The sequence below is a fragment of the Sinocyclocheilus rhinocerous genome, unplaced genomic scaffold (genome assembly GCF_001515625.1).
Source record: "Sinocyclocheilus rhinocerous isolate Xijiao unplaced genomic scaffold, SAMN03320098_v1.1 scaffold712, whole genome shotgun sequence".
NCBI lineage: Eukaryota > Metazoa > Chordata > Actinopteri > Cypriniformes > Cyprinidae > Sinocyclocheilus > Sinocyclocheilus rhinocerous.
In genome coordinates this window covers 96,624-109,124 of record NW_015642789.1, presented here as the reverse complement: position 1 = coordinate 109,124, position 12,501 = coordinate 96,624, and the positions used below count along the sequence as shown (strand labels likewise).

At 36.9% G+C, this 12,501-nt stretch overlaps 2 protein-coding genes and 1 pseudogene across 4 annotated transcripts in view; 1 reads left to right on the top strand and 2 right to left on the bottom strand.

Moving 5' to 3' along the window:
- Positions 1-3,334, bottom strand: part of LOC107756373 (putative Polycomb group protein ASXL1) — a 22,933-nt gene extending 19,599 nt beyond the window's left edge. For 2 of the 3 annotated variants that reach the window (XM_016573423.1, XM_016573426.1), the window contains exon 1: positions 1,765-2,267. In XM_016573423.1, the coding sequence (XP_016428909.1) occupies positions 1,765-1,821 (57 nt within the window). In that variant the 5' untranslated portion in view covers positions 1,822-2,267. Of the gene's footprint in view, positions 1-1,764; positions 2,268-3,314 lie in introns of those variants that run through there. The other variant, XM_016573425.1, reaches the window with a different exon arrangement.
- Positions 2,695-4,131, top strand: LOC107756345 (THAP domain-containing protein 3-like; annotated as a pseudogene).
- A 715-nt stretch (positions 4,132-4,846) lies between these two features.
- LOC107756372 (dnaJ homolog subfamily C member 11-like) overlaps positions 4,847-12,501 on the bottom strand; it is a 15,887-nt gene continuing 8,232 nt past the window's right edge. The window contains exons 4-16 of the mRNA XM_016573422.1: positions 11,740-11,841; positions 11,517-11,660; positions 10,257-10,379; positions 10,087-10,160; positions 9,747-9,936; positions 9,569-9,654; positions 8,242-8,358; positions 8,000-8,155; positions 7,706-7,775; positions 7,426-7,483; positions 7,184-7,326; positions 6,238-6,367; positions 4,847-6,059 (exon numbers count right to left, since the gene is read on the bottom strand). Of these exons, the coding sequence (XP_016428908.1) occupies positions 6,034-6,059; positions 6,238-6,367; positions 7,184-7,326; positions 7,426-7,483; positions 7,706-7,775; positions 8,000-8,155; positions 8,242-8,358; positions 9,569-9,654; positions 9,747-9,936; positions 10,087-10,160; positions 10,257-10,379; positions 11,517-11,660; positions 11,740-11,841 (1,419 nt within the window). The 3' untranslated portion in view covers positions 4,847-6,033. The remainder of the gene's footprint in view (positions 6,060-6,237; positions 6,368-7,183; positions 7,327-7,425; positions 7,484-7,705; positions 7,776-7,999; positions 8,156-8,241; positions 8,359-9,568; positions 9,655-9,746; positions 9,937-10,086; positions 10,161-10,256; positions 10,380-11,516; positions 11,661-11,739; positions 11,842-12,501) is intronic.

Genomic DNA, 12,501 nt, shown 5'->3' with positions numbered 1-12,501 from the left:
TTGCCTTATGTCTGTTCTAGAGACATGTTACAGCTTCTTGATAAAGCTCTAATTGGTTTTCTTTTGGAAATATGTTTCAAACGCACACTGAATGCATTTATGACTGTAAAGCATGTCTGTGTGTCAAAATCCTGATTAAAATCGAAATCGCAAAATTGATCAAAGAAATGGCGATAGGTTTTTTTTGTCCATATCGCACAGCCCTAATCACGGTCTGTACCTTCATCCAACCTTTCTTGCTCTTTATCTCAAACTAACCATGAGCTAAACTAAAAAAAAAGTTACTAAATTCAAAGACAGTCTGGGCTGTTTGGGTGGATTAAATTCAAGAGTGAAAGCTGCCAAAATCACCCAGAAAAGTAGACAAAGACCCGACACAAACCACTTTTCTAACCACTTTTTCAAACCATTTTTCATAGACGAAGCAAAAACGGGTTTATGAATTCAGCTGCACAGGCTTATTTTGTCTGATACACTGTATCTGACATAAGGTCTGGTACGGTCTCAGATTATACACGTTTGTTTCTACTAAAGTTCTTTATGACAACATTAGGATGAAGGTCTAGAGGTCAGATATATGAAAAGGTATATCTCTTTCTTAAAGGGATAGTACCCAAGATTCTTGTAGTTGAGCCACTGATGTCACATGGACTGTTTTACCGATGTCCTTACAACGTTGACCGACCTGGGAACATTACAGTTGCGTTGCTGTCTATGCAGGGTCGGAGAGCTCTCACATTTCATCAAAAATATCTTAATTTGTGTTCCGAAGATGAACAAAGGTCTTACGGGTTTGGAACAACATGAGGGTGAGTAATTAATTCATTTTGGGGTGAACTAACCCTTTAAATGCTAGTCTTTGCAACACTGTGTGAAACAACACCGACCACGACACATTTTCCATTTAATCTGCACCAAATGCAACAAAGAAATTAGGATGATGCAGGTCATCTAAGAACAGCATCTTCCAAGAAATATGAACCACAGTATGTATAAATTACATTTAATATGCAACAATATGCATGATAGACCGATTTTATACACCCTTGAACCACCACTGTGGAGAATAAAGGAGAAACCCTAATATCACAAAAGCAGATGCATATCGGTTTAGTCTTTACATATTAATAGCCACACAAATCAATTGTATACATATGAATGTTTTGATACTGCTATGAAATATTAAATTGCTTATTGCCCCTTATAATAATCGTATTTGTTTAGTATCCAAAACTGAGAAAGATCAATGGATTACGAACCGGACAGAAACATACAAATATGGCCTACTGCATTTGTACATAGTCACTGCTTAAAACAAACAAGACGTACAAATGAGCATTTAAGACACACATTTGTTAAAAATGATATTTAATTACAGAAAAAGCTCCCATAATGGGTATTTTCAGCATTTTACTCAGCTTGCTAAAAGAAGCCCTGCAAACAAAGGGTCAAACAGGCAGAGCCGTTAATACGCTAGGCTACCAGCGAGGGCTCTTTCATTCAAATGGGACACAAACACTAGAAATGTAATGCTTATGTTGACAGGGTAAGTGCAGGAACCGTGGATTAAGAGCCATGTGAACTCAAAGGTAATAGCCGGGTTATGAAACATCACACACTGCCTACAGATACACAAACAGCAGCGGCGGCGCCTGCATGTGTCCAACCCGACAACAGCTTTGTTCGCGGCTCCCGTACAACACCCCTAACCCCACGCACAGGAATTAAACCGCTACAATTTAATTAAAATAATTAATATATTACCATACGAGCTGCCTCTGCCCACGTGCGCTCCTTCTTTCTCTTCTGTTTGTCCTTCATTTCCTCAGCGTTGTCGCGCGGGTGCGGATTTCTGCAGCGGATATGAAACGTGTGCGTGATATACGGCAAGCCCGCTAGCGTGCTAGGCTAGCTGCAAAACCAAACAGGTCTTTGATTCCCTTTCGCCTCAAGTACTTGCGTAGTCGCTCTGCTCAAACACGCACGCGTTTCCGTAAAACTGCTCGCCCCCCAAAAAAAGCGATCGGTTATTGCAGCGGCGGCGTTCCAGAGAGTTTTTGTAACGTCTCGAGGGTTAAATAGAGGTAAACAGAGACTGGGCGAAGAACAGGCGATCCCCAGCAGCCTTTGGCATACTGCAGGAAGTCCTCAGTTTGGAATGCAAGACGAGGAGAACACAACAACGAGGTCAAAGGTCAAACACACTGCAGGAATGCAACACAAAAACAATTCTCCCCATCCCCCTCTTCTTCAGTCGCTCCCACAGCCGCGGCTCATCCGACGCATTTGACGGGATGAGGCCACGCCCATTTTATGTGCGGCGAGATCAAACGTGATTCGTATTGGGCAGCACGACACATACATAAAAACACTCGAATTATAGTTTTTTGTGCTTTGTAAAGTTTCTCAGTGGATTTTTACAACACAAAACAATCTCACACTTATCAAAGCGTTATTTAAATTAAAGACAGCAAAAAACACTGCCTCAGCAAGTAAATAGTCCTACATGCAAATGAAAATACAATACGTGCCGTTGATGAAATGGATCTTAACCAATTTTAACAATAGTTTTCTAGTTAAATAAGGATTGTAATTAAATAATCATGTTTTAAATATGGTAGCTGTATTGACATGTTTTACATACTTTTATGGAGCTTTGACAGAACCATCTTTCTGGTGCGACTTAAAAACCGTATGTCGTACATTAAGCAATAAAAAACAAACAAACAAAAAAAAACCGTATGTCTCTTAACCAGTCATGTAAAATTTTCACATGAAGTCCACTCTTTTATTTATAGTTGACTATAAAACCATGTTTATAAATCATAAATGTTGCCAGAAATATTAAATGGGTTAAGAAATCTTGCTTAAATGAGTTTCCAAACAAAGTCCCTTTTTAGGACTTTTATGAATTTCTAGTGTTTAACTGAGGTGCACCTAGGACTTTTATTTTGAAAAGCTTGGTGGGGAATCACCGGAAAACATAACTGAAATAAATATATCTCGTTTTAAGGATTGTTTTTGTGAATAAGGAAATGTTATCTCAGAGTTGTCTCTTTTTTATTGATTGTAATATAATGAATATATAAAATAATACAGCAAAGATCATGTTCATGTTTGAGACACTGCGGGGCTTTTGATAAGCGCCATCTTTGTTCGGGGCAAAGATGCCTAAAGTTGTTCTGCATTTAATTGCACAAATAGGTACAATAACAAAAATCCTGAAATCTCGTTGCACATGTAGGTAATGATAGACAGCTCAATGTCAAGATGATATTAAAAACACCCTCAATGTATTTTGCAAGACGTTTCACCTTTATCCCTCGTCAGGTTCCCTTTCAGTAAACCGTCGGTTCTGAAACAATGGTTAGATAACATTGGACTTTCACGACTTCCAGCCAATGAAGCACATGGTTATCTGTTCACTTCATTTCACCCCAGATTGTTTCAGTGGTTTGGGCAACCGTAAAAATCTGTTGTGGAACGCAGTGCCAATTCTATTTGCAGTCCCACTTCAGGACACAAAGGTAAATAAGGTCTCAGTATAGATGAAAAAAATAATACAAAATGTGTTTTTCATCTTAGTCTCACTGTCATCTTTGTGCCGTCAGCAAAGTAATTCTAGGAAGAGGCTGAAGAGAGCTTTAAAATCTGCTGCTGATAAATGGGATGGTACTGCACCTGATAGGACGCCTCCTTTCACTGAAGAGATGCATGAGGATGCTCAACACTCACACAGCAACGAAGAGGCTTACTGTCAAACCACAAAAGTCAATCTTTCATCTTACAGTCTACTCTCATATTTCGGTGTGTATATATTAATAGTTATGGATTAAATGTTTTTTTTTTTTTTTAAACAGGATTTAGCTGCCACAGACCACACCTATGCTCTTTTGGATCCATTCACGACCAAAGACCGTCTGTTTAATGTTTTAGATGCCAACAGCTGGCTACGGAAAAGGTTGCAGACCAAATGCAGATTGATAAAAAATAATGAAATTTAAACTGCAAAATACTCAAAGAGAACTTCTAACTTTGAGTCGACAACTCAGATATAGACATACACATCGCCAAAGACATTCACAGCTCCCTATACAGTGTGAAAGTGGCTCAGAGATCTAGTCAAACAGTAACGAAGACCTCGGGTTGCACAAACATCTTTGAATTTTAAGGAAGCCTTTTGGTCATGGAAAATGTGTTCAACAAATGTATTTCCTGAAAATGGGCAAAAGTGACAAGTTTTTTTCTTTAAAGGTGCTGTATGTAGGATTGACACCGAGTGGTTGAACTAGGTATTGCAGTCTAAATTCAGGACTTAGCATGTTTCTTAAATGCCTGCAAACATATTATGGTATTTTTATGCTTTAGTAGAGTCAAGAACTTACATACAGCACCTTTAATTGGACAGATATGTCCAATTAAAACGTACATTTACTGTGCTTTGGTTTTGACTTGTATGAAAGATTTTCTGCCCAAAGATTTTGTAGAACATTTATAGAATAAATGGTAACATGTTACAGTAAGGTTCCTTCTATTAATCTTTGTTAACATTAGTTAATAAAAATATAAAAGTTCATTGCTAGTACATGCTAGCTCAGGTCTATTAAATATTAATAGATAAAACTTCTGATTTTAATAATGTACTAATGAATGTTGAAATTAACACAAACTATGATTATTAAATGCTTTTAAGCTCATGTTAACTTCTGTAGTTAACTAATGTTAAATAGAACCTTATTGTAAAGTTACTGATTAAATTATATAAAATGTCACCTGCTTAAAACATTTGAGGAAACATTATGTAAAGTTTGCTCTATTTTTAAAATAAAAGTCATGTACACCATTCAAACACAATATACAATTCCATTGTTCCTTGATGATTTATTTTAAAAATGACAGTCTATACTTGCTGCAAATGGTAGGCCATTAGATAAAGTATAACAAACACCTTTGAACAAACCGATACTCCAGCCATCAATTATAGATTGTCTTTTTTTTTTAACATCATTCAAATGGCAAGTGTGCAGAATGGACACATTTCATATAAATTATACTTCTCAAAAAGGAAAAAAAAAAATCCATACAGCCAGTCTTTTAAATAAAAGATTAATCATTTACCACGACAAATGAATTTTCTTGCATACAGATCCCAAATACCAAAAAGGCAACAAAAAGTTTTAATCAACCAAAGACTGTAATGGGGGTTTAGATCTTCCATGTATGAATTATGGCACTAAAATGCAGTGATAAAGGGAGATTGAGCCTAAAATATAAACAGAGGACATTCCACTATTATCCCTTCATCCACTGCTATTCAAGTCTTTGGACACAAGGTGGGAGACTAGCCCTACATGAGATTTAGTATACAGTTCACATTCTGTTTCCTCAACCAGCACGCAATAGACAGTACCGGCATATTGTGTGCATTGGCCCCTTCAATTCCTATGAAACTGCTGGCAGACGTGAAGTACGAGAGGTGGGCCTCCAAATATTAGACTCAAGGGATTGGGATGAAAGAGAAAAATAATGCAAATGATTAAGCAGCCAGGGTTTTACTAAGAACATGCTTTGCATCCTGAACATTTGCAAGATCATTTATTTGGAAGCTGGTGGTACAAAAAGTCAGATATAGAAAGAAGGCTGACAGCTGGGTTACACCAGCTCCTGTGGGATTCAGTGAGTAGGATCAAGCAGCAATGTTTTCTCTGTGATGTAATGAGGGTAAAATAGCTCTTTCTGCTGAGTGCTGATTACAGGCACCGTTGTGGATCCATATTTGAGGAAGGGGGCCTTTGTTTAACTTTTTCTGGGAAAGGGTATTTTTATTCATGGAAATTCAGCAAATTAAATGTTCTAATTTGAAAACAGACATCATGTAGAATAATTTTTAAAACCGCACAAAATAAAGGATAAATAGGTATATGAAGACTTTTAAGCGCACAGAGTGTTTCCAGGGCACTACTCCAGAACATCTGTGTCTCATCAGTCTATACCAGTCCAAACTGTCCCTTTCAGCTCAAGAGATACATGTTCCTAACTGTCATTATCAATCCTGTGGGCTACAAGGGAGAGGAAAGACAAAAGAACATGAGATTTTAAATTACAGTTGGGAATAGCATTCATCTTTACTGCTGGTAAACACAATTAAGTATTTGCCATCATGAAGTCAAGATATTATGTATTAAAATAAATGCTCTAAATCAACTGCAGATTGTTTTGTTTGGTTTGCATACTCACATTGTTTTGGTATCCTGAGTGCTTCTGTGTCACCACATAGAACTTGGTGCATCACACCTCTGAACTGATACAGCATCTTCAGACTCTTCTCCTCACCTACACAGGGGTCGTAGAAGCCCGGCAACCCAGCCTGAAGACATTCATGCAAAAACATCCAATTAATGCTTGCAACAGCATTTAACTTTAGGGGTGCAGCAGTTCAGTTTTCTCAGAGTTTGGTTTTTATTATCTTTCTGTTTGTTAAACATTTCATACAATACTATTAGAGTGCAACACTATGGCCAATATGTTGAGAATGACATTTTTCATTTCTTTTTTCTTTTTATAAGCATTAAGCTACATTTCAAAACTACAACATTTTTAAAATGTCAATATTTATTGGATATTAAGGAAACATACACTACTGTTCAAAAGTTTGGGGTTGGTAAGACTTGAAACTTTTTGAAAGAAGTCAAAAACATTTAGCTGATTTAGGGCTCAATAAACAATTCTTATTATCAATGTTGAAAACAGTTCTTCTGGTTAATATATTTGTCGAAATTGATACTTTTTTGATGAACAAAGTTCAAAAGAACAGCATTTACATGAAATTTTTGTGACATTATAACCGTCTTTACTGTCGCTTTTAATGAATTTAATGTATCTTTGCTGAAAGAATTTTCTTAAAAAAAAAAAAAAAGAAAAATCATGCTAACCTCAAACTTTTGAACTCTTGTGTCCTGTCATTTGCAGTTTCTTTTTCTTTTTTTCTTTCAGTACAGCAATACCAAAAATACATTTAATATTTCAGAAGCTTTGGAAGGCACTAACAAAACATTACAGGAAACATCAAAAACTAGATAAATCCTTTTAAAAATTCATTGCTGTTCTAATAACTTTCTACTCTCATCTTTTACTTGTCTTTTGGACCAAAACCAATTACAAAGCAAGCATAACTGTGCTTTACCTTAGAGGCTTCTGTGAGAATGAGCTTGGAGTCCTTCACCAGGCACTGTAGAGGCACCGTCACATCAATGACCCTTGCCCTTTCGTGCTTCCGGCTGTTGTCTGTCACAAACTTGCCATACCAGGCGTTGAGGATGATCAGACCTGGTACACAAGAAGACCGAGTCACCAAACCTCACTTGGCAGAAAGTTCAAATCACAGTTTAATCATGTCCAATGCTATCGGGAGTTATGCGGTCATACCCATTCTGGACTCCTCTGCTTCGATAATTCTACGCACAGACTCTTGCATCAGCAGAACCTAGAGAAAAGAGTGATTTCAAATAAGACCGCTTGTATATGCACATAGTGAAGGCACACATTTATCACCCTGGCACAGCAACTGATGTGCAGATTGGAACGATAGCCTGACACTAACTCATTGTTTCTCCGAACACAAAGAGCCTGCCGTGAAAGTTATGACCACTTTAAACGGCCATGCTTTATAAATTATTTGCAGTGTATTTAGACATTATGAACTCACAGCTGCTTCTGCCTCTTGCTTCTTCTTGGCAATGTCTGATGCCGAGCTCTCCCGCTGCTTCTCAATCTCCCTAAACAAAAGACGAAAGGTTCAATTTTAATTTACTCATTTGCTCTTTTACTCACAGTTTCAAAGCCATTTAAATGGATTTCAGTCTATTATTTTCCAGACTCACAAGGGATAAAGGTTGGAGAAGAGTGTTGGAAAGTCAACTGGCCAATAAAAGACAACAAAATGAAACAGGTGGAGAATGTCACTATGACTCTGCACATTTAATCAGCTAAAATGGCTTACTGTTCCTGCTGAGCACGAACGTAAGGTCTGATAACTAGCCGCTGGATGGCCAAGTAGAACACAAGGGGTCCGACAGTGGCATAAAAAACAGCGCTGGGTAGAAGCTGGTCTGTTAAGTGAATGGGGAAGAAGTACGTCTGGCTCGCTCGGTTCAACCTGGAATAGACAATACCACCTCGATTTCAGAGCTACTGAAAAACTTCTATTGGGAAACAGCATCAAAATGATCAAATGCATTTTACTTGATCTTGAGAGAGACGCCTTGAGGTACTCCAACACTGACGGTAGCGCCCAGGACACTGTGGCGACTGATCTTAGTCTCGGCACCATATTCCACCACCGTACCGAAAAACCCTGACCTGCAACACAAGTGCTGTTATTTTAAAAGGCTAGAAACAGAAAAATGAGAATCATTAAGACACTTGGTAGTGATCATCATAAGCCACGAATAAACTGCAGGTAATATGAATACAGAATCTAGTAGGGCTGTGCAATTAATCGCATGCGATTGTCATGCGCATCTCGTCAGTAAAGCCAGTTCCGTGATTAGAAGTAAATTTCCATCACCTGCTTTCAGATGGAGCAGCATTTACTACACAGAGCCGTAGTTCACTGACAATTAGGCAATATTGCGTTCATAATCGAATGCGATTCATCTGCGATTATGAACACGGTATTGCCTAGCTTGTCAGTGAACTACGGCTCTGTGTAGTAAATGCCGCACCATCTGAAAGCAGGTGATGGAGATTTACTACTAATCATGGAACTAGCTTTACTGACGAGATGAGCATGACAATCACATGCGATTAATTGCACAGCCCTTGAATCTAGGATATCAGACACAGATGCTGCATTTATACTGCAAGGACAAATACACCGATTTCCTGTTTATTTACATTATTTAGACCAGCTGACTTTAACAGTAAGTCTGTGAACCCTAGGAAGTCCATATAATATTTGATCTCAAATGTGAAATATGCAAATAAAAATACATGGCTAACCTAATTTAACTACAGCTCGAACCAAAGACTGTACCTGATTAAAATAGGATGTACAAATATGAGGAAAGGTGCATTTCAAAATGTATATGTGGTTCTCAATGTATATAATTACTCATTACTCATTAAGCATTTAGAGATCAGAGAAAGTTCATATCCGATTTAATCCAAACTGATGCAAACCATTTTTTTGCGGTTTACACATGCAAAAAGTAAAGATAAAATCTGTGCCAAACAGGGTGCTTGATAAGCAAAAAATTAAGCACAATGATAAAGTATAACAATGATAAGGAATTAGATAAAACTCCTCGATTACACCAAAAATAATGGAATGAATAATGTCCAAAAAACAAAAACAAATACAACTTTATCAATAAGTCATTATTTAAAATATTGTGCATAATAATACTCAAAGCTAATATTGGCTGACAAATTCTACTACGTTTTTGAACTACCTGTTTAAACTAACCATCTTTTTGGTTAAAAGTGCAAATGCAGCCAGAAAAAAAACCCTACAAGACATCTCTATGTAAAACACAAAAAAACAAAGGCAGCATCCACAGATACATACTTGACAGAGCCCTTGATCTTGGTCTGATCATCATCCTGGAATTTGTACTGGTAGCTCATCATGATAAATGTATGTGGAATTCCCAACTATGTCAATACAAAAAAGATAATGAACAATGGTTGAAAAAACCCCCCACTGGAATAAAGATCAGGGGGTGCTGTGCATAACAGCAACTGACCTGCACAGCGAAGGTGAAATGACTGCTTTTGGTGTCCCTGACGATGCTGGTGTTCATGGAAGACTGAGTTCCCCAGCGCCACTGTAAATAACCCATAGTGTTTTTGTCCAGGTGGCGTGCAAGCATAGTAGTGAGACCCGGCCGTATACCACGGGATGAAAACTGCATGCCACAATGAGCCGTAGTGAAGCTAAAAAACACAAATATATCTCAGTATACAATACACTGAATAGCATGCAACTTGCAATAAAAACAGTCAAAACTATTTTTTACAAATATAAATAAAGTAATAATAATAAAACTAAATTACTCAAACACCACAGAGATGTGCTGTACTCACCAGCGTGAAGTCAAGTTACGGAAAATCTTCAACCCGAAGAGAGGGCCATGTGTGTCTCCTGCCCCAAACTCAACCTGTATTAAACATGTATGAATCATGTACGGTTACATGCTCAGCAAAAATGATAATCCAGTCAACTATTATGTAAAGCATTAACTGAAAGCACTTACTTCTCCCCAGCCCTTAGCTGAGGTAACTCGTCGCAAGGCCACGTTTATGTTTCCTCCTCCATTGCCGTTGTGTGTGGAGAGAGAGCCAGAAAGAATGGCTGTGTCTGAGGTTGTCAAAGGGGCCTATGAAAGCAGAGATGGACAGTAAATAAGCCTTACGACTGTATTAAGATCAGGGTCAATGACTTATAAGTGTTTCCACAATATATAAAAGTCTCTTAGAAAGTTCTTTGAAATGTGCTTTTTTATATATTGGTTTCATGTTTTTTTTTTCTGAAAAAGTTTTGTTTTTAAGTTTGAATTTGATGGTTTAAATATTATTATATTTTATTAATTCTATTTACACTATTAATTCTACATATACACACACGCACATATATATTTTTTCAAAGTTTTTCAAAAAGTGTTTCAAACAAATACAGAGAATTGTGTGCATGAAATACCAAGTATTCACTGTATGTAAGTAATGCATTTTTAAATACATTAATAAATACAACAGGACAAAAAAAAAAAAAAGAGCATCATGTCATTGACCCATACACAGGAAGCCTATTTATATGTAAACACTTGCATTGTGCCCAATCATAACCTCATAACAAGGAGTTAGTATGTTTTTTTGTTTTGTTTTTTTAAAAATCTTTTTTAAAGCGGTCTTTCATGCTCACCAAGGCTGAATTTATTTAAACAAAATACAGTGAAACCCACAATATTGTGAAATATTATTAGTATTTTTTTATTTTTATTCTTATATATTGTAAAATCTAATTTATTTCCATGATGACAAAGCTGAATTTTCAGCAGCCATTACTCTAGTGTCACAGGATCCTTCAGAAATAATTATAATATGCAGATTTGTTGCTAAAAAACGTATTTATATAATCATCAGCTAGCCTACTTCTTAACCACTAAATATTGTAGAAGCTTAATTTGCTGTAAAGTTGCTTTTCAATGATTTGTATCGTGAAAAGCGCTGTACAAATAAACTTGAATTGAATTTAATTGAATTAACAGTTGTACTGCTTAAGATTTTTGTGGAGACATAATACTTTTTTTCTGGTATTCTTTGAAGAACAGAAAACTCAAAAGAACAGCATTTATTTGAAATAGAAGTCTTTTGTAACATTAACATTTAATTTAATGCATCCTTTCTGAATAAAAGTATTGACTTCTTTCAAAAGGAAATCTTACAGACTCATTCTTCTGAACAGTGTTGTGTCTATGAGAGTATACATTAAAAGAAACATGATGTAAGGACTGTACCTCTATTGACTGGGATATGTGCATCCTGTTGATCTCAACGTGCGGTAAGCCGCCGCCGCCACCACCACCACCAGAGATCTCTTCATAATCCTCCTCATAGGCATCAAAGAGGTCTGTCGCATCAATACCCACACTTATTGTCCCCTGAGTGAGACAGTGAACAATCAGCAAGACCTGTATTAATGATGACAGAGGCTGCTGCATTGAACGCATTAGGTCAAACCTTTGGGTTGGTCCTTTGCTGTAGTCTCCTCTCCTCTCTCTCTCTTTGAAGTCGCTCATATTCTTCACGGATCTCTGCTGGCGTTCTTTTCCTCTCCACTACCTAGAAATCATTATTGCAGTGAGCACAAAAAGATGACACAAAAGCCCACTGGGAAAATGATTTGCTTGAAATGTGACGAAACTATGGAACGAATGCTGAAGCATTTTTTAGTCTTCTGAATTACTGGGCGACCGATATGTGTTTTTAAGGGCCGATGCCGATACCGATTATTGTAGACCGATAACCGATTTTTGATAATTTTGAACCAATATGTCTGGTGTAAAAATTAAAATTAATGTCAAAATTAAGAATAACAAGGGATCTGACAAAAACTGCATTCACTGGTGTTGGTTGTACTTCTTACTCTTGTCTTCTTCCGTGCATCCATCTACAATAAGGGTAGGGCTGGGCGATATGGCCAAAAAAATTATCACTATAATTTTTTTCATATCAGTCGATATCGATAATTATCACGATAAATGTCAAATCTTTATTTCTTTCAAGTTTAAAGACAGATTTTTGCTCCAAAGTGAAAGTTGTAGAAACCAGACCATTAATTTCCCTTGACAAAATAAATATCTTAATATAAAAAATAATTGCTTAGTTTCTGCATGTTCTAATGAGTGATATTGTTTCAAATCAAGAAACAGGTTTGGGTTGCCTGATAATATTAAAGGGGTCCTATTATGCTTTTTCACTTTTTTAATTTTAGTCAGTGTG